We start from the raw sequence: 23031 nt of genomic DNA on the forward strand, positions 1-23031 counted from the left end.
GTCGCCGACTAGCACGCGGCACCTACGGTCGGTGCGTCATTCCAGAGGAATGGCGCTACGTGGTGTGACGTGGTGGATGCACTTATCCAGTTAGTGCTAAGTGCGTTCTCTGATTACAGTGTCTGGGGGTGTGATTACATTTGTGACGCCCAACTTGAGCCCGACACCGGGCCTCGATGTAATGAGTTAACTTTCTGCACTGAGGAAGTGCAGAAGTGTCCATTGAAAATGGTCAAACTTGAGCACAAGGATTAGCCTGATTAGCCACAAAAATGGGAAGATGGGTGTCACAGGTTCATGAGGAAGATGAACTGCTCCGCTTCCTACTGTTTAGTTAGCAAACTGACTTGTTTAGCTGTTGCACCTTCATGTTCTATGAGATTTATTTAACAGCCAGACAAAAAGAACAAAATAAATCATTAAAAGCAATAAAACAAATCGACATAACAACCGAGATTTGTTCCATTACCAACATTAACAAATTTGTCAAGCTAGCTAAACAGATTAGCACGCCAATCTCCTGTAATAATTGTTTACAACTTTGTTTTTTTATGTGTTTGTTGTTTGTGGGTGTGGCCTGTCCAGGGTCAGGGTTTTTTTTCGACAACGATCTTTAGTTCAAGCTTAAATTTTCTTCAGTAAAGGCTTCCTCTAAAAATAAATAAATAAATAAATAAATAAATAAAAATTCTCGCGAAAACAAATTTGGAGTTTGTTTTCAAAAACTAAACTGCTGTTTTTTAGTTTATTTCAATTATATATTGAGCCCTTTTAACAATATCAAATCAATCAAATTGAAATTTATTCCTAATGAGTAAACAGTAAGCAACGGTGGTTAGAAAAGTCTCCTAAAATGTTTAGAATTTCAAGATTTTCAAATGTCCAGGAGACCAAAAGAAACAGAAAAAAAAACAACATTTTTAAAATAAATCATTGTGCGATCATTGGAAACAAAACCAAATCGTTCTTTTTTTATGAACATCGACATTCCAGATGATCACCTGAGTCCCGAGTCCTGACAGAATCCTGAGAAGGAATTTGGAATATTTATGGCGTACCGCAATAAATTCTTTGTCCTGCGCTTGTCACCTTGTTGATATTCCTCACCTGAGTATAGATTTGTGAATGAAGTAGCTGTTGAACTGGAGGGTTATAAATCCACAGCAGAAACGAGCTTTGGCTTGCACTAGATCATAAACTCCAGACCGTAAGGCGTATGCACACACACACACACACACACACACACACACACACACACACACACGCGTGCACGGCCCTGCTACGTTCTAGCACAGGAACGACGTGGACGGATCAGGAAAACGCTGCAGGCAGAAAAAAAAAACGGCAGCAGAAGCACACATTAACGCTGAGGTGCTATAAATCACAAGCAGAGCTCCAGCACCTGAACGATGAGCTCATCGCTGTCACATGTTTGGAACGAACCTATTAATCCACTATTACCACTAGTTTTGTGCACTAATTTGATTGGCTGCTTCCTTGCAGTCTACCGCGGCCTCACGAGATTCTTCCGTTATCGGGTAGTTTTTATTTACGTGTATTCTGGATTCTGATTGGTGGAGAAAATGTAAATGGTTTCCATAGTAACTGCTTGTTCACTAGGACGGTAAACGTAATCGGATTAAAAATAATTTATACTGTGACAATAATTTAGGTGAGGAGTGTCTAGTGTCAGCGCTGTGCAGAGTGATTTCGATTTGTCCGGCAGTTGACTGATGGCAGCTTCTGACCAATCAGAATCAAGAATTCAACTAGCAGTATTTTGAGTTTTTTTTTGGTGAATGCTGTAGTTAAAAATGTGTTTGGGCTGAATTTGTGTTGTGATGACATCACACGAAACGCCGACATTTACCTTGACAGCGTTTGGCAGAACATCCTCACGCAGGGCGACTTACATTTTCATTTCCTCTTATACAACTGAGGCTGAAGGGCCTTGCTCAGGGGTCCCAGCTGTGGCAGCTTGGTGGAATTGAGATTTGATCTCACAACCATGTGATGGTTAGCCCAACGCCTTAACCACTAAACTACCCCATCCCAGATGTCCTGATGTTTGATCTAAAATCTAAAAAAAATCTACATAAATTAAACCACACTTACACCAGAATAACGTTAGCTTAATCCCTAAGCTAAGCTAACTTAACCCTGTTAGCTCTTCCTCTCTCGCTCCCAATTAAAACCTTCCTGACTTTAACCACTGACTTCTCCTTTATTTCCTCAGATGATCTACACTGTACTTTCTGCTCAAGATTCCCTCGATGCCGAGTCCGTGGCTTAGGCGCAACGTGTGCGTAAATAATAGCACTCTTAAGCCCACTTGGCATGCGTTTACTTAGGAATGGCTCCAATTTCAACAAACCTCTCAGAAAAAAAAAATGCACACCGAAAGTCAGCTGCAGCAGAACGAGGCAGCTTCATGTTCACAAAGGCCTTCACTTATGAAAGACCCGTCCGCTTAAGCAAAGCTTTTCAGCCTGAACGCGACTTGCATACATCCCTCTCAGGCAGGAAACTTCTTCCATCCAAAATTAATTAATCCAGTCAAATCGTCACATTTTTCATTACCCGTCAACGTTTCCAAAATCATCGAGGCTTGGAAGAATTCAGGCCCCGGGGGACGGATTTGAGTTAAAGGCTTTTGGGTTTTGTCTCTGATGGTTTGTAATACGTGATATCCTGATCAAAGAATGCCACATCTAACGTGCTACACAGCCGATCTGTTTCCACAACAAAAAAACAGCATGTCGACGAGGTCGGGAAACACACCAGAGCTGACACCAGTCCAAAAATCTGCATTAAAATAAGTGTTAAACTGACGACATGTCAAAAAGTGCCAGAAAGGCTGTAAAACTGATTTATATTCTTTAACTATATCTTCTAAAAAGATTTGATGTGTTTTCAGAAAAATTCTAATCACTTCCAGCTTCACCTTTAACGCTAATAGTCGAGACTCCTTCCGTAGATTTTAAATAATAATTGAAATTATTTAACAGGCAGGCAAAAGAAAAAAAAAGAAATCAATAAAAACAATAAAACAAATCAGCAAAACAACCGAGATTTGTTCCATTAACAACATTAACAAATTTATAAAGCTAGCTAAACAGATTAGCACGCCAATCTCCTGTAATAATTGTTTACAACTTTGTTTTTTATGTATTTGTTGTTTGTGGGTGTGGCCTGTCGAGGGTTGGGGGTTTTTCCGGCAACAATCTTTAGTTCAAAGTTAAATTTTCTTCAGTAAACACTTCCATTTAATAAAATAAATAAATAAATAAATAAATAAATAAATTTCTATAAAAAGAGTTGGTGTTTTCAGAAAAAATTCTAATTACTTCCAGCTTCACCTTTAACGCCAATATCGGAGACTCCTTCCGTAAATTTTAAATAATAAGCGATTTTATGTGTTTTTTAATTTGTTTGTTTTTAGATGAGAAAAACGAGAGCTGTTGACATAGAAACTCTTTCCTGAGGACACCAATTCCATTTTTCTGGCTTCTGGGAAGAAGAGTTGAAGTAAACAAAGACAAAATGGAAGCCGTTACCCTACAAACCCTTACCCCCAGCATCCCCCACACACAAATCCGGTGACACGAGGTCACAGAACCGCAATGTCATTCCTCTTTAGTCCCAACCCACACTCTTTTTCCTTTTCTCCTTTAACACAAAATTCCGCTTGTGAAACCAGCATTTTTTTTCTTTTGCTTTAATACGCAGCAGGCAGACGATGGAATAATAATGACACAAACAAGAATTTATTTTCCATGGAAAAACCAAGAAAACTAACGCCAGATCCATCACATAGCCACAAACCGTAGTTTTATTGCGCCTGAGGATGATTAAGAGTCGGAAGACGCCGCGTGAAGTGTGATCGTCGCTCGTCTCTCACCTATTCGCCGTTCTTTCCACTGCGAGAACATTACAAGAGGTCAAATGTGACCCACGGGGATGTTCTTCCCTCTTTTCTTTTCTCTCTCTCTTGTTCCCTTTCGTGTTAATCCTCACTCACGTCTGCTGATTTAATGCAGCCGGCATGATTTAATGCATCTACCCTCAAATTGGATTTATGTTAAATCTTCACTTGACCAAAAGGTCATATCTAGGATGAAATCGAGTGTAAAGAAAAGGACCAAGATACAAATTTTCACCTGTTGTTGAGGTGATACAAAAAATGTGTGTTTTATACCTTTAAATGTCTTTTAGTGCAAAGCTTTAAAGTTGTGGTCCAAATTCTATTAATGTTATAAAGACATAATGAAGCTACAAAGATAATTACCAAATGGCTTTTATTTTGGAGAGTGTGTGAAATTTTAATTAGGTTCATGTTATGTTTGGGGCAAATTTACGGTTTATTCCTTTTTTTTTTCGCATTCTAAACACATATGCTAAACAAGCCACACCCACTAGTGCAAATCCTTGATAAAATAATTAAGTAATTAGCATGTGAATGACACCAAGGCCCAAGTATAGTCCTCCGATTCCATCCTGTACATTCCTTACCATTTCCTAATCTTATACCATCAGGTTAGAGAGCATCGACCGCTCCTGGAGAGAAGAATCGGGACTCCCACGATGAAATGAGACTCTTAAACAAATCTGGCGTAGACACCATTGATAAGATTGCATTCATTGGCTAACGCTGTCTTATCGGCTGAGGAAACACATTGCTCCGAATCTAGCAGTGGAAACGGCACCACTAGCATGACGGAGAACAACTCCCTGTTGATCGGCGTTCTAGCTCAGCCACGCTGCCGGATTTGTAATCCACGAGCTTCTCAATTAGAAAAACTAACAGGGCTCTCTTTAAGACGCTAACAGAAGCTCCTTCAGACTTTCTGTAAGCTAAGCTGGAGGGGGGACAATAGAGGAGAGGCCTCAAACATCTGCTTGGGAAGAATTTATTCTTTAAATCACTGTCATTAAACGCAAAATAAATTGCACCACATAAGCGAGCAAAGAGCCCACAGACAAGTGGGGACATGATGTTCGAAAGAAAGAAAGAAAGAAAGAAAGAAAGAAAGAAAGAAAGAAAGAAAGAAAGAAAGAAAGAAAGAAAGAAAGAAAGAAAGAAAGAAACCGATCTCTGGTCGTTTTCTAAAATGACTTTTTAGATGTTTTATGCTTTACTACTTTTGATGAGTGGACCAGACTCAAGCCCCTGATTTCCACACATGCTAAACGCTAATCTAGGGGGCTATTTTACTCACAATACTGTATATACTGGTGTTTTTCAGTCAATCCTGATTTTTCTATTTTTTAGGTACAAAAATTGTCAACTAATCCTAACGTTCTCACAAGACAAGCTCTTGTATTTGGTCAGACAATCCGGATATTTTTTGTGTGTTTAATTCGCCAAATTTGTAGATTTTACAAAAACAAATGTTGTAACAAAGTCATAGCAATTCATAAGTTTCTTCTGTGCAGTTAATTAGGTAATTAGATCATGAATCACTACAGTCACATTTGATGCTTAAAAGTATAAAAGCTTGTGAATTGCTTCCTCTTAAAATTATCATAGGACTTGTATAGAGGATTCTATAGGTTATGAAACTTGGACTAATATTAAACACGTTATGTGGAAACGTGTGTAATCGTTGGAGACTTACGAAGAAGTCTCCAGCGGTAATGCTTTGTACCTAGCAAATGATCAAATTCTGTGGTAGGTTTAATGGTATATCTCTCGGTTTAAGAAAGGAAGGGGAGGAAAGCCCTTTGGCTAGTTCTTGTTTTCATCCCTTTTTTTTATTAGGAAGCAAAACACCTTTGCGTCAGAGGAAGTCTGAGCAAAACAACAATTTAGGAAGGGTAACATGAATTAGCAAGACTTTATGGTCGATCGTAAGGGCTTGTCCGTAACAACGCAGTATCTCCTTAAAAACATAAACGGAGCCTCTTTGAAATGAATTGCTTTCTGTTTGTTCTCTGAAATGTAATTATTTTTACAGTATTAGCTACAGTATTAGCTACAGTAACTAGATCAGACCCCCACAAAAATCTGCCCCTTATTGTCATAGAGCAAGAGAGTGGCATAGTAATTATCAGAGCATGTATTATGAGGGAGCCCAGTGTGATTATCATTCTGGGGTTTGAGAAGCTGTTTCAGGATTTCCACAGACCTCTGCATGACAACACCGCATGACAGAGCAGATAAATGCCCTGGCTCAGAGTTTACACAGTGTCAGGTTTTGAATGATCTGTTTTTCCATGTTATCACAGGAAGTTGAGGAACATCACCACATGCTGCTAAACAATGGGTGCAAGCGATTCTATTTAAAATATAAATCAAGTCATGGAAAAACAAGATGTGGCATTTTCCCGTTGGTGCACCAGAACATCTGTTAGCGTTGCGTGGCCAAATATTTAAGCAGAAGAGGAAACCCAAAGATACCACACTCGGGATAACACTTGACCCACGGAATGTGGTACACATCAATGACATCTGAGATCTTTGGAGTCGGAACAAGAATATATCCACCCGTAGCCCTACCGCGATCCAGGGAGCGGTTTCCCGAGTAGGGTCTAAACCCCCTCCTCTTACCTCAGTAAAACAACAGGCATGTCACGAGACAAAATATGTCAAAATAATTCTAATTAAAAAACTGCTGCTTCAATGTTAGTCTAATCCTAAAAAAGGTTGTAGACTAAACTGCACATGGAGGATCTGGGGCAACTAAACATAGCGCCAGGCATTTGTACAGATTCAGGAAAACACCCCGTTCCTCCCATTCCAGGAAGGGAGGAGGGAGGGGGCAAACAAACTGGGAAAGGAAAACACATACCATGTGGGAAAGAAGTACGTTTCCTCCTCGGCCCCAGCCAAATGATCTTGCATCCTTTTCTACCCTCCCAATTCTCATTGTCTAATCCCATTTTAAACAAACCCCAGGCAAAACCAAACCACCCACGCATGCTGTTCTGGTTCTAGATAACCCCAGCAAGCTCTGATGCTCACTGCCTTTATTAATGCTAACTTTTCTTTGTTTCATGATGCAGCTCTTTGTTAGCACATATTGTTTCCATCAGCAGCTTTTCAAAGACCCAGATGTCCTGACCCAAGGGATGCTGCCAGGACTGTAATTTTGCACACTTGGCCACTATGTCTCTACTCCGCTTCCTTTGATGTTCCTCAGGCCACGGCCCGAGTCTCAAACGGACAACACGTTTAAGCCAGTCAGACCACAAAGCCGGTAAATTACAGTGTCAATGCTTCCGGTGGCTTGTGCTGATCCCCGTGCTGAACAGGGATGCGGGCCATGGTGAGGCTCAGGCAGCACACCTGAGAGTCTGTTCAATAAACACGGCCTGACTCAACAGCCCGAGGCAGGATTCTGCATTACTGTGGCTGACAGGGTTCCCTGTACAGGATAGGCAGTGATGACAGGCCTCCCTGCACTGTTATCACTGTTTGCACTTGGCTATTTGTTGATATGCCAGGAATTCTTTTCTTTCTTTCTTTCTGCCTCACACTCATTTTTTTTCCTATTCCCTTGCTGGATGGTAAAGAGATGGATGGGAAAAGACAGCTGTGGTGAAAGCAGCACTTGGAACCCTGCTTCCAGACTTCCACCGGGTTGTTTATATAACTAATGGTATTCCCTATGAAAGAAATATTTCGCCCTTTAAGTAAATGCTAAGTACAGGTACCAGAAATAGCGTTTATATTGTGCAAAGGTTAAATAAACCCATCGTTTAAATAGTATTTCTTCCAAACATTGGCATTTATGAGAACCAAAATGTATTCAACCACAACTATCTTTCATTCCCTGATTTTTTTTCACTAGTGACCTCCTTTAGAAAATACATTAAGCAGAATTTGTACCGAAATTAATAAAATCTAACAAATACAAATTAACGTATCTGTTTTAGCAAAAACATTACAAACAAAGCATACCTTCAGATCGCTTGAGCTCTTTGCACTGATCTGGCATGGACTCTCCCTTGAGACCATTGCTGATGGGGGTGACAGAGCTCGGGTGGGGCTTTGGTGCTTTAACCTCCACTCTGGAGAAAGAGGCAATCCTCTGTAGAATAGAACCTACACTGTCTTTGGCCTGAGGCTCGTTTTGTGCAGGACTGCTGATGATGTTCACCTGTGTGGGTAGAGGGGATGTTGCAGGAGCCAGCTGGCCCATCTGAGGCTGACACACCATATTAAACCGAAGGGTCTGGGCAGGGGACAGAAGGACAGGGGACTCACTTATGTCTGGCACTGGGATGGCTCCTGAAGGAGTGTCCAGCTCTTGTTTCTCCAAAGTGGAGGTGTGAACCATGGGTAGATCCGCACTGTCTAAGCTACTGACGGAAGCTGAGGTGCTTTCAGATATAGTAGGGCTGGTGGAGACTGGGTGTAACCTTGCTGGAGGCTTTGGTGGCACAGGGCTCTCTGTCTGTGGTTTGACCACAAGGTTGTCGAGATCAAGAGGGAATTTATTGAGCCGGGCAGGCTCTTTGGTTTTAGGGGGCTGGTGATTGATGAATGAATCTTTCCCAGTATTGCCATTATTTTGTAGACGATATGCATTCCAAGTAACAGCAGAGCTGGGGTATCTTGCTCCCGGGGTCACTACACGTCTTATTCCGCCACTCTCAGCCATCTGAAGGTCCAGTGAGGGCATAGAACCATGGCTGATACCTAATGGCTCTGTGGGGATCACCAGAGGTCCCTCCAGCTCTGAATGAAACATGTTGCCATGGGAGGAAAACTTCTTCAAGGCAGGGCTACCCAAGCGCTGGGCTTTGTACTCACCTACTCCCATGGGGCTCTGCGGAGGACTTGTGTAGGAGCTCATTTTGGAAGAGGCTTGGTATTCCAGGCTGGAAGAGGAACTGTGAAGGCTGTCATTATCACTACCAGGACCAGAAGATGAATTGAAGCCATTTGGGTTGAATTTGTTCTGGAAAGAGGAGGCACGATTGATTCCGGTGTTAGAGGTGATAGTGGGCTTTCCCATGGTGCCTCGGTTAAAGGACAGACTTGACACCATCCTATTTTTTATGGCTGGGCTCTGAGCAGGGCTGGAGCTAAGACTGATCCTCGAGCGATAACTGGGGGACACGATACCACCTGGACTACGCACCTCGTTAGCTTTGTTGAGGATGGAGCTTGGGCTAATGGGAGATGTGACTGTGGAGGCTGGGGAGAATGTAGGGATCTCATCCACATCATCAATGTCAAAGGATCTCTTCAAAGCTGTGGAGAAACAAACCAAAAACATGCACAAAAATCAGCAACTGCAATATTTCTAAATGCAAACCATAAATCATAAATTTCTGATTTTTTTTCTGGATGTCGATCCTATCTTTAGATCTTATTTTTTAAAGAACACAATGTACATGGATCGACTCTAATACTCGTTTCCTCAAAATGTTTTTTTTTTATACGGACTAAAAGGCTGACTTGTTTATACAGACGGCTTAACTAAATATTCCTCTGTCAGATGCATTGTTAAAGGTCGAGCCATAATTACAATGTGGGATGTTTGATCTAGCTTTGAGGCTGCTGTGACATCATGGTGTAAAAATAGTGCAGGATTAATGCTAGTTTCGCTAAGATAAATCACAATGAAGTAGCATGGAGCAATCACTTAAAGGGCTTTTTTACTACTGCAATAACACAACCATGCTGAGATCAAAATAACTGCAAACGGTCTTAAATATACACGGTACAATTTACATAATTTAAGCAGCACTGTAAACGGTAAGCAATAAAAAAAAGGTACATCCTAAGAGTACGGGAAAGCAAGAAGAGTCCACAGTGTCGAGCGAATGGTATGTCTTGACCCGTGATATTGAATAATACTTTCATTCTCATAGCCTGTGCAACAAAGCCCAGGGCAAACATGACTTTCCAGGCTTTCCCTTTGCAACGAGCGGAGTTCCTCGCACACAAAGAGCCGATTCACAAACGTAGTGGTGTCGCAGGCTGAAGGCTTGGATTACGCCTGCCTTTTCGCCATGACCCAGAATTCCTTTAGAGGACAACAAGAGTGTCCCAAGATCTCTGCAGCAGGCGGCATGTGGCTGAAAATATTTAGCATGGGCACCAGATCAACTGAAGGCAACAGCTGAAGCAGGTCAACAGCTGATGCTGAAAGAGATTTTACTGCATTTGTGATTCATACTTTCACTACTGATCTTGCTGGATGTCTTATATTCTGCAAGTACAACGAAACCAAATACCCGGATGGCTCGCTTGTAGACTTGTAGTTGTGTTGGTCTTTCAGGTGCAGTTATCCAGCACTGTGTAAACGTCCCTCTATCTACCATCTTGAGTAGCAGTTCTGATATGGATCCCTATCTGCCAAAGCTTTCTCCCTGTAGGGTGCACTGCCAATTAGAGCTGCTGTCAAATCACTAAATCAAATCCCATTTCACAGCCTTCCTCTGTATAGCAAGCAAACCACAGCCCCTTTGTTTCAACTCGCCCATCACCGGTCACACAGCTGGGAGAGCTAATCGGATTCCAGCACCGGGAATGCTTTTGTTCAGCAGACACACATCTGTCTGTTTGTAGCGGCGACACACACTTTTATTCCCAGGACTGCAAAGGGGCACCTTTAATGAGTCAAACAGAGTGCCAGTGTACAGTATATAGACACTATGTATATTCTTAAACACATCGTATAAAAAGAAAACCTACAAGCTACTTTAACTTACTGCTTTTTCAAAGACTTAAATGGCTCACAGCCCGACTAACAGACCTCTCTCAGAGGAGCACATGCAAGTGTAAACTTGCACTCCCTTTCCACCAAAAATAAAGAGGAGCTGGTATCAGGTAATTACTGGCACGCTGTCAAACACTCAGGAAATAATTACACTGGCAGCTAAGCGTGCCATCATCACCACACTGCACCGCGCACTCTCTCACACAAGTTCCAGATACTCTCTGTTTACATGCGTAGTTAAAAAAATTTCTCTGGATTCGATCAAAATTTCTCACTCCCGTCTCTTCCCACTCCATGGTAGGATTTAACCCGCTTGACTTGACTTGCCAGATTGTGATAAACTGGTATTGATGGTTCGCTTCCCGTAGAATCAAATATCTCACATTCCATAGTGTAAGGAGTGTCTACGTTTAAGGCTGAAGGACTACAGACCTATCAAAAATGGTTTTAAAGAACAGACGTTTGTCATTCAACAATAACTTCCTTTTTGAAAGCAAAATATTTCATTATCCAGAGAACCCTTGAGGAACTATCTGTCTGAGCTGCTCTTATTTCGTCAGCACAAATTTCTACACTATCACCTATAAGACTTAATAAGACACAAATTTTTACACTATGACCTATAAGACTTAATAAGACACAAATTTCTACACTATGACCTATAAGACTTAATAAGACACAAATTTCTACACTATGACCTATAAGACTTAATAAGACACAAATTTCTACACTATGACCTATAAGACTTAATAAGACACAAATTTATACACTATGACCTATAAGACTTAATAAGACACAAATTTATACACTATGACCTATAAGACTTAATAAGACACAAATTTATACAGTACACTATGACCTAATAAGACAGATTTCTACACTATGACCTATAAGACTTAATAAGACACAAATTTCTACACTATGACCAATAAGACTTAATAAGACACAAATTTCTACACTATGACCTATAAGACCTAATAAGACAAATTTCTACACTATGACCGATAAGACTTAATAAGACACAAATTTCTACACTATGACCTATAAGACCTAATAAGACACAAATTTCTACACTATGACCTATAAGACCTAATAAGACACAAATTTCTACACTATGACCTATAAGACCTAATAAGACACAAATTTCTACACTATGACCTATAAGACTTAATAAGACACAAATTTATACAGTACACTATGACCAATAAGACAGATTTCTACACTATGACCTATAAGACTTAATAAGACACAAATTTCTACACTATGACCAATAAGACTTAATAAGACACAAATTTCTACACTATGACCTATAAGACCTAATAAGACACAAATTTCTACACTATGACCTATAAGACTTAATAAGACACAAATTTCTACACTATGACCTATAAGACTTAATAAGACACAAATTCCTACACTATGACCTATAAAACTTAATAAGACACAAATTTCTAAATAAGTAAACAAAAGCCTAGGTAATTAGCGAATAAGTGGAATCAGATGTGTTAAATGAAGTAGCAAGCTAAACAACTAGAACCTGGTAACACAGAGACAGTCGAGTTGCTGAAGAACCGCTTTCTAGTTAGCATGAGAAGGTTGCTAGATGTGTTTGACACCACTGTGCTAGTTTCCAAAGAACTGGGCCCATATTCATAAAGATTCTAATAATGATCTCAGAGAGCTCCTAACTTAGTTAAAAAAATTCCTAACTATGAATCGTATCTTCAGACAGGAAAATACAACAAATTTTATCCTAGAGAGGAGGCGGAGCTTAACCCGTTACTAGTTGACACATTCTTTTGAAAACTGTGATAATTTGTCTAAGAAAAAAAGGAGCGCTTTTAAAATCTGGTCAATTATAAACCTTCACTTTGTCTCTATGTTCAGATATTTGAGTCTATATGGTGTAGGGACGATGGCTTAGTGGTTAGCATGTTTATCTCACACCTCCAGGGTTGGGGATTCGATTCCCGCCTCCGCCTTGTGTGTGTGTGGAGTTTGCATGTTCTCCCCGTGCCTCGGGGGTTTCCTCCGGGTACTCCGGTTTCCTCCCCTGGTCCAAAGACATGCATGGTAGGTTGATTGGCATCTCTGGAAAATTGTCCGTAGTGTGTGTGTGTGTGTGTGTGTGAGTGAATGAGAGTGTGTGTGTGCCCTGCGATGGGTTGACACTCCGTCCAGGGTCTATTCTGCCTCGATGTCCGATGACGCCTGAGATAGGCACAGGCTCCCCGTGACACGAGAAGTTCGGATAAGCGGTAGAAAATGAATAGATGGTGTAGGGATTACGTTGGTGACCGATCATATTAGCGATGTTCTAACATCTGTACATTATAAATAATGTATAAGTATACAAATGATATCGTTTTTGACGCAGTGGTAAATAAAATATACGTCTGGATGAGGCACTGTTTTGGAGACATTGAGGTATTGAGGAATTGAGGTAGAAACGATATAATTTGGCGCCATGATGACATTTCCGCGCTAATGTCGTTGATATTATCTCTACTATGATTGGTTACAGTAATAATCCCTACACGATCTAATCTGTATCATCTTATTAACTCACTATCTTTATTAAATATTATATACATGACACATTTCTTCTCCCTTTTCACCTTTCAGTCATTTTCTCCTCTGGTAAAGAAACTCTTAAAAGTCCTCCTCGCTGCTCCTAACACTTTATAACCTTATGAGCTCTTTTAAGGGTTAGGATGCTTTGTGAAGAACTTTTATCTTTACAAGGATCTTCTCTTTAATTCAAATGGGAAATGCCAACATTTCTAAGAATTACTATGGGCAACTTTTTGCACTAAGAATCTTTATGAATACAGGCCCTGGTCTACACTGTTGAGCTTATTTGACCTTGGGGGTAAGACCTATCTTATGTTGGGTTAAACTGCATGTGAGCAAAAGCAGATTCCCATCTATCACTCTGCAGTTGGCAGCAAGACAGAGCCAATCCCCACAGTGGTTCCTGACATACGAGGCTTCTCTGCAAAGGCTGTTAAATGTTGGCAAACTGACACAGCCGAGTACGGCGCATGGTGGATTGGGTTGTCATGCACAGCTTTTACAGGAGGTGCCCCGAGGACAGAATAAAAAAGATTCCCTGACGTTTGTCATGTTCTCGCCTGGATAAGGAACCATATACTGTAGGTATTATATTATTGCATACTGTTTATCAAGTCAGATGTTTGGTTTATGTTTAAGAGCTGCAGGCTTTGTGTAGAAGGGCCTTGTGTAAAGGTAATGGTTGCCCCAGGGAAGAGCTCAGAGACAGAGTCCTGGGGAAATCAAGCAAAAGTGGAGCATGTGGACATCTGGCTATAAACTTGTACAATCCCCAAGAAAGCTGCCATTTGTAATCACTTCCATTCTTCATCACTGACACCAAAGCATATAATACATGTACTCAGGGGCTACATAGAATGGATTAATACCCTATACCAAGCATCAAAACATCTTCCAGTCGTCCAAAAAGTCTAGTCAGGTTGATTTACTATGACTAAACATGCAAAATAGCCACGATTCCTGCTAAAGCATGGACGTTGAGCATCTGGGAAGAACTGGATGCTTCCTGCAAATGGAGAGTAGAGTAGAGTAGTAGTGAGTTGGCCAGGCATGGAGGGGCATGTCAGGACTCGCCATGGAGGCACCTCTCATCTCTCCCTACTGCATTCCTAACAGGTACGCTCTGCCGACCCTTTGCAGTACACGGCTCAGTAGACCACCTCTGCTCCGGCACATCTGGAAGTCAAATTCCGAGCCGCTGTTTGCAGCGCTGCGGCGAGGCAAAAGAAAGGCCAGGCGCTTTCTGCCCCCAGGGGCTTCCAAAAAACAAAAAAACTTTCACACTTTTAAAGACTCTGTCACACACTCTAAATCTTTGCAAAGGCTGTAGTCCCTTCTTACTTTCCTCTTTTTTTGGCTCTCTGACAAATTGCTGCGAGTTTCCTGATGAGCTAACACGGGAAAGCTGCGTTTACGTGTTACGTGCGGAGCAACGCGTCGAAGAGCGGCGAGAAGGTTCAGAGGTTGAAGGACTAACAAGCAGATTAGCACCAGATCTCTTTGCTGAGAACTTCAATTTCAGGTGTTTATACAAGGTATGATAACCGAACCAAGGCCTTTGAAACTCAGAAAGCATTCATAAATCACTATCATTGACTAAATCCTGAAATACGTTTATCTAATCTTATTTTCCCTCAGTCACCTTTTTTTTTGTGTAAAGACAACAGCTTGCAGTGCACTTTGAAGCAAGGCAGCTTGTCTAGTCTACAGTGATGAAGAGAAGCAGCTTACCGTAATTACCTCTGTAATGGCCCAGCCATAAACACATACGCTTACACACACACACACACACACATACACACATTCATACTATTTAACCCCTCAGATCTAGTCAAGCTTTCCTGGGGCCCCAATGTCTACCAAAACTTTGTGGTGAGGAATGCATGAAATGATTTGAGGAAAGAAAGGAAGCCAGTCATGTAACCTCTTTGTTATTTCATTTTTTAAGACCTTGGGGTTAGTTAGCATGTGATCTTTGACCTTTAGGACTTACCGGGTCGGTAGTGCGACCGCTGAAAATCTGGATCTCTACAGACTTTGCGCTATGGTTTTCTTACATGTAAGTAATTATCGGACGGAACAGGATTTACGGATATACGATGTCGAAAAATCGTTAATCGTTCATAGTGTTCATAGGTCACATGACCAAGCCTTATCTGGGGTATACCTTTAAACTCATCAATTATAGATTGGTTTTCCAGATGGTCCACCAAAAAAGGGACTTTACTCTCATCATCTGATGAGACACACTACTACAAAAACCACTACAGAAGCCGACCACGACATCCGAGACAGTCCACTCATGTGCACAAGACACAGGCGGTCCATCAAGTGTGAACAAGCGCACTGTATATCACTAGTTCAGGCACCAGCCAGGACACTGGCTCCTTGTTCAAAAGTGACCCCGCTTGTTCAGGCTCGAGGTGAAGCAGACAGATTACGACAGAATCTCTCTTGTGGCATCTTCGACCACTAAATCACATGGTTTGGGTGTGTGAAGATTGCTAACCAAAGCGGAAAGACAGTACGCCTTTCAACACGGCGCTAAGTGGTGGCCGTTACAGAAGGTCCTTTTTTGACAACCTTACAGTTGTCCCAGTGTATGCTCTTGGAACAAGAATGCAAGAATCTAGAGCATTTATAAATGTATCTTTCCAGATCATGTCCATAACAAAATGACATATTTGGATGGGACTCGATTCATTAAAATTCATCCAACAGTTAAAAAAAAGGACTTATACAGTAACTACCCCCAGAGCATCGGAGACTCCGCGTCTCCAGTGGCCACAGTGGCATTCCTTGATGTTATTACAACTCCAGGGGGGTATGAGAAGCTCATCTGATATGTGTGTTCGCTCTGAAAAGGGCTGCTACTTATCGCGCTAAACAATTCAGAGGACATTAAAACTTGCGCATGATCAACTGAGCATGGAATAGCGAGGGTGCTGGCAGAAATGCGGTACTCAGCAATTCCCACAATCCTCAACATCCCCACAAGCAGCTTCTGTACTCCAGTGCTGCTGTTTAGTCAAACTATTGGAATAATGATGGTATTATGAGCAGGTCACGCCTATATATCCGAAGAATAGGTCATAATTCGTTTGTCTCCTCAGATCAACACCTGTCTAAACACTACAATGCTGAGACAGAGAGAGAGAGAGAGAGAGAGAGAGAGAGAGAGAGAGAGAGAGAGAGAGAGAGAGAGAGAGAGAAAGACCATTGTTCTGAGAACCCTGCTGGGTCCATGACGAATATACCGGGGAAGGTTCCCCACTCTTTTTTCCACTAAAAGTGTGTGTGTGTGTGTGTGTGTGTGTGTGTGTGTGTGTGTGTGTGTGTGTGTGTGTGTGTGTGTTGAATGCAATGATTCTGAACCTTAATTCCAATCTGGAAAATAATTACAGTCCCACCACACCGGTGGAATGTGTTTCTGCTTGGGCTTCATGGAAAGCTGATCTTTTTGGGGTTTTTTTTTTTCCTGTTGTTGTTTTGCAGTTCTAACTTCTTTGAAGACCTCCAAAAAAAAAAAAAAACTGTGTGAACCCCATGAAAGTTTTGTGAGAACAAATGCAAAGTCTGTACAGACATCGTTTCCTCCGATCATTATTCAAGCCCAGACCACACAAGGCAAATGCATGCCATCTATAAACAGTTATTAGTTTAATGAGAGAAAATTAGACTCCATAATTGCCAGGAAGTATTTCTGAGGCCTGATTGTATTCAACAGAATGACGTCTAGTTAATTACTCCTGAGGAAGGAAAGAAATATGATTTCCTACCTAATAAAAACCAATTCAAAACACATCCTCTGAAGTTCCACACTAGTGTGCATGAACTCATAAGCACTTTATGCCATGCATTTGTTCAATTAGCATTTCAATTCAAATACGATCTGAAAATTAACCCTTTATTGCATGAAATGTGCAACACTCACCCTCAAAATCCGACAATATCCCCTCGAGATGATCATTTACAGACATCCTGACTTTATTCCGCTAAGAAAAAGAAATAAATTATATAAAAAAAAGTTTCTCAGTTATAAGTTTGGACCTCAAAGACTTTTATTCTTTGGAGATGTTTACACGCGCACGCGCTCCCTGTCCACGATACACTAAAGAAATCAAAGTTGCGCGTCTAACAGAGTTCGGCTCACATCCGCGCGCGCGCGCCGCTTCCTCCCTGGTTTTTAGGATTCGGTCGGGATCGAATCGGTTCTTTTTTTTTTTACTGTGTGTTTGAAAGGAGTCGTTTTGAGAAGGTGTGTCAGATGAATCGATACGCGAATCAATTTTGTACTAAATTCTCTTTTAATAATTAAAATAAATGCAAATAAATAATCATATTTGACCGGAATAGCCTTGTAATAATCTTTTATATTTTTTTACTCGTTATTTGTAAATATTAAACCGATTACAACAGAAAGTTTTAGGCCAAATCTAAAGGTAGATTTGTGCAAGTTTTAGTAAAAGATGCTTTATATGTCTGAGATACAAATCTAATGAATTAATACTAGAGTTCGGTTCAGTTGAATTGTTTGGATTCTGAAGAATCGACTCTTTAAAGTGAATCATAGTAAATGTTACCACTGTATAGGGTTGCCAGATTGGATTTTCCTTTTCACCTCTAAATTGTGCTTTTTCTAAACTAATCCAAATATAATATAAATAAACGAAATTGAAACTTAAAATACACAAAAGAATGTAATTACTGTGTCCACAAACCAAAAAGAATAATAATAACTAACGTGTTATGAATAGGTCATTATTAACTAAATGTGTAATGGAATATATACATACACATTTACAGTGTATATATGTAATTATTTTGCATATTTATGAGTTATAAGTACTAATAATCAAATTATTATTATTATGACTATTATTATTATTTATTTTATTTTTTTTTTCACCTAAATGTCATAGTAAATTTACAGGAGTTTTTACAGCCTGGAGGGATTTTACAAACAGACAAATATATAGATGAAACTACCAATCTGGCAACGCTGCTGGGGCCCAAATTACCCTCTGAATCCCACCTCTACCCTGAGGCCACACCTGGGAGGGGTTAAAAAAAAGCCCCCAGCTCTCACTTTTCACCTCCATGGTTGCAGGAGCCAAATGGCATCATCGAGAAGAGCCTTTTTTTTAAGAACACTTAAATATCACCAGAGATTCATGAAGCATCTCATGTCCTAAAGCATTTAGTTAACAATCAAACAAACAAACAAATAAAGCAAGATATCTTATACATTTTATGAACCTCATTTCTATCACAAATTTTTTCAAACACTAATTTGATTGACGAGCCTCGTAGAATATTAGTTGTTTAATTGAATTCAGATGTAGAAATCATAGGGGGCAAAAACTTTTGCACTCAGCGATATCTGGTCACGTCGACTGCAAAACATAAAACAAGAACAAAGAGAAGGTGGCTTTGATCAATTGTCACCTCTCTCTCTCTCTCTCTCTCTCTCTCTGTCTGTCTCTCTCTCTCGCTCTGTCTGTCTCTCTCTGTCTGTCTCTCTCTCCTTCTCTCACTCTATTTCTTTCTGTCTGCCTTTCACTTCCTTTCTCTCTGTGTGTTTGTGAGTCTCTCTCTCTCTATCTCGCTCTCTCTCTCTCTCTCTCTCTCTCTCTCTCTCTCTCTCTCTCTCTCTCTCTCTCTCTCTCTCTCTTTCTTTCTGTCTCTCTTTCTCTGTGTTTCCGAACAGTCACTGTTTGTTATCTCCTGCTGTGATAAAGACGAAGAGAGACCATGTGACCCATATCCCATGCTGCACCTCTGCTCACACTGTGTTCCTAAGTGGCCCTCATTAACCATATGAGTGTGTTTTACTGGGGCTTTAGATCACACAGGCTTTTCCTTCTTTCCCCTGAGGAAGAGCATTTGTCAAAGTCTTCCTGATTGTTTTAGAAATTTAAGAAGGATCAGGATTGGCGTTGCCAAGGAAACGGACTTCATGCCAAAGTTTATTATTTCCCTTTAACATCATATGCGGAATTGTTCGATTTTTACGATTTATGGATCTTTATTCAGCAATGAACAACGAGTGATACTTTTTGTCCATTTAAAGTTACATTTAATGTTCTGGAATGTCTTTTTCTCTCTGTTTTTTTTTTAAAGTGAATAAGACCAGACTTTTCATTTTATTGAGTTCAAAGCACTGGAACTGGAGACTCCTTCCATAAAGGGAGCAAATTTCACCATATCACAATATTGAAGGCTGTGTGTCCACTGTACAAGTCTATGTCACTGTGTGTCCACTGTACAAGTCTATGTCTCTGTGTGTCCACTGTACAAGTCTATGTCTCTGTGTGTCCACTGTACAAGACTATGTCTCTGTGTGTCCACTGTACAAGACTATGTCACTGTGTGTCCCCTGTACAAGACTATGTCTCTGTGTGTCCACTGTACAAGACTATGTCTCTGTGTGTCCACTGTACAAGACTATGTCACTGTGTGTCCACTGTACAAGTCTATGTCACTGTGTGTCCACTGTACAAGTCTATGTCACTGTGTGTCCACTGTACAAGTCTATGTCTCTGTGTGTCCACTGTATGTCTATGTCACTGTGTGTCCACTGTATGTCTATGTCACTGTGTGTCCACTGTACAAGTCTATGTCACTGTGTGTCCACTGTACAAGTCTATGTCACTGTGTGTCCACTGTACAAGTCTATGTCACTGTGTGTCCACTGTACAAGTCTATGTCTCTGTGTGTCTACTGTACAAGTCTATGTCTCTGTGTGTCCACTGTACAAGTCTATGTCTCTGTGTGTCCACTGTACAAGTCTATGTCTCTGTGTGGCCACTGTACAAGTCTATGTCTCTGTGTGTCCACTGTACATCTATGTCTCTGTGTGGCCACTGTACAAGTCTATGTCTCTGTGTGGCCACTGTACAAGTCTATGTCTCTGTGTGTCCACTGTACGTCTATGTCTCTGTGTGGCCCCTGTACAAGTCTATGTCTCTGTGTGTCCACTGTACGTCTATGTCTCTGTGTGTCCACTGTACAAGTCTATGTCTCTGTGTGGCCACTGTACAAGTCTATGTCTCTGTGTGTCCACTGTACAAGTCTATGTCTCCGTGTGGCCACTGTACAAGTCTATGTCTCTGTGTGTCCACTGTACAAGACTATGTCTCTGTGTGTCCACTGTACGTCTATGTCTCTGTGTGGCCACTGTACAAGTCTATGTCACTGTGTGTCCACTGTACAAGTCTATGTCTCTGTGTGTCCACTGTACAAGTCTATGTCTCTGTGTGTCCACTGTACAAGACTATGTCTCTGTGTGTCCACTGTACAAGACTATGTCACTGTGTGTCCACTGTACAAGACTATGTCACTGTGTGTCCACTGTACAAGTCTATGTCTCTGTGTGTCCACTGTACAAGTCTATGTCTCTGTGTGTCCACTGTACAAGACTATGTCACTGTGTGTCCACTGTACAAGTCTATGTCTCTGTGTGTCCACTGTACAAGTCTATGTCACTGTGTGTTCACTGTACAAGTCTATGTCTCTGTCTGTCCACTGTATGTCTATGTCACTGTGTGTCCACTGTACAAGTCTATGTCACTGTGTGTCCACTGTACAAGTCTATGTATCTGTGTGTCCACTGTACAAGTCTATGTCACTGTGTGTCCACTGTACAAGTCTATGTCTCTGTGTGTCCACTGTACAAGTCTATGTCACTGTGTGTCCACTGTACAAGTCTATGTCACTGTGTCCACTGTACAAGACTATGTCTCTGTGTGTCCACTGTACAAGTCTATGTCACTGTGTGTCCACTGTACAAGTCTATGTCTCTGTGTTTCCACTGTATAGGACTATGTCTCTGTGTGTCCACTGTACAAGTCTATGTCTCTGTGTGTCCACTGTACAAGTCTATGTCTCTGTGTGTCCACTGTACAAGTCTATGTCACTGTGTGTCCACTGTACAAGACTATGTCACTGTGTGTCCACTGTACAAGTCTATGTCACTGTGTGTCCACTGTACAAGTCTATGTCTCTGTGTGTCCACTGTACAAGTCTATGTCACTGTGTGTCCACTGTACGTCTATGTATCTGTGTGTCCACTGTACAAGTCTATGTCACTGTGTGTCCACTGTACAAGTCTATGTCTCTGTGTGTCCACTGTACAAGTCTATGTCTCTGTGTGTCCACTGTACATCTATGTCTCTGTGTGGCCACTGTACAAGTCTATGTCTCTGTGTGTCCACTGTACAAGACTATGTCTCTGTGTGTCCACTGTACGTCTATGTCTCTGTGTGGCCACTGTACAAGTCTATGTCTCTGTGTGTCCACTGTACGTCTATGTCTCTGTGTGTCCACTGTACAAGTCTATGTCTCTGTGTGTCCACTGTACGTTTATGTATCTGTGTGTCCACTGTACAAGTCTATGTATCTGTGTGTCCACTGTACAAGTCTATGTCTCTGTGTGGCCACTGTACAAGTCTATGTCACTGTGTGTCCACTGTACAAGTCTATGTCTTTGTGTGTCCACTGTACAAGTCTATGTCTCTGTGTGTCCACTGTACAAGTCTATGTCTCTGTGTGTCCACTGTACAAGTCTATGTCACTGTGTGTCCACTGTACAAGTCTATGTCACTGTGTGTCTACTGTACGTCTATGTCTCTGTGTGGCCACTGTACAAGTCTATGTCTCTGTGTGTCCACTGTACAAGTCTATGTCTCTGTGTGTCCACTGTACGTCTATGTCTCTGTGTGGCCACTGTACAAGTCTATGTCTCTGTGTGTCCACTGTACAAGTCTATGTCTCTGTGTGTCCACTGTACGTCTATGTCTCTGTGTGGCCACTGTACAAGTCTATGTCTCTGTGTGGCCACTGTACGTCTATGTCTCTGTGTGGCCACTGTACAAGTCTATGTCACTGTGTGTCCACTGTACAAGTCTATGTATCTGTGTGTCCACTGTACAAGTCTATGTATCTGTGTGTCCACTGTACAAGTCTATGTCACTGTGTGTCCACTGTACAAGTCTATGTCTCTGTGTGTCCACTGTACAAGTCTATGTCACTGTGTGTCCACTGTACAAGTCTATGTCTCTGTGTGTCCACTGTACAAGTCTATGTCTCTGTGTGTCCACTGTACAAGTCTATGTCTCTGTGTGTCCACTGTACAAGTCTATGTCTCTGTGTGGCCACTGTACGTCTATGTCTCTGTGTGGCCACTGTACAAGTCTATGTCACTGTGTGTCCACTGTACAAGTCTATGTCTCTGTGTGTCCACTGTACAAGTCTATGTCACTGTGTGTCCACTGTACAAGTCTATGTCTCTGTGTGTCCACTGTACAAGTCTATGTCACTGTGTGTCCACTGTACAAGTCTATGTCTCTGTGTGTCCACTGTACAAGTCTATGTCTCTGTGTGTCCACTGTACGTCTATGTATCTGTGTGTCCACTGTACAAGTCTATGTCACTGTGTGTCCACTGTACAAGTCTATGTCACTGTGTGTCCACTGTACAAGTCTATGTCTCTGTTTGTCCACTGTACAAGTCTATGTCACTGTGTGTCCACTGTACAAGTCTATGTCTCTGTGTGTCCACTGTACAAGTCTATGTCTCTGTGTGTCCACTGTACAAGTCTATGTCTCTGTGTGTCCACTGTACAAGTCTATGTCACTGTGTGTCCACTGTACAAGTCTATGTCTCTGTGTGGCCACTGTACGTCTATGTCTATGTGTGGCCACTGTACAAGTCTATGTCACTGTGTGTCCACTGTACAAGTCTATGTCTCTGTGTGTCCACTGTACAAGTCTATGTCACT

At 41.3% G+C, this 23031-nt stretch overlaps 1 protein-coding gene across 1 annotated transcript in view; it reads right to left on the minus strand.

The window, feature by feature from the left end:
- Positions 1-17376, minus strand: part of septin12 (septin 12) — a 55592-nt gene extending 38216 nt beyond the window's left edge. The window contains exons 1-2 of the mRNA XM_027138111.2: positions 17185-17376; positions 7904-9202 (exon numbers count right to left, since the gene is read on the minus strand). Of these exons, the coding sequence (XP_026993912.2) occupies positions 7904-9202; positions 17185-17230 (1345 nt within the window). The 5' untranslated portion in view covers positions 17231-17376. The remainder of the gene's footprint in view (positions 1-7903; positions 9203-17184) is intronic.
- Positions 17377-23031: the final 5655 nt, after the last annotated feature.

This window comes from Tachysurus fulvidraco, chromosome 15 (genome assembly GCF_022655615.1).
Source record: "Tachysurus fulvidraco isolate hzauxx_2018 chromosome 15, HZAU_PFXX_2.0, whole genome shotgun sequence".
NCBI lineage: Eukaryota > Metazoa > Chordata > Actinopteri > Siluriformes > Bagridae > Tachysurus > Tachysurus fulvidraco.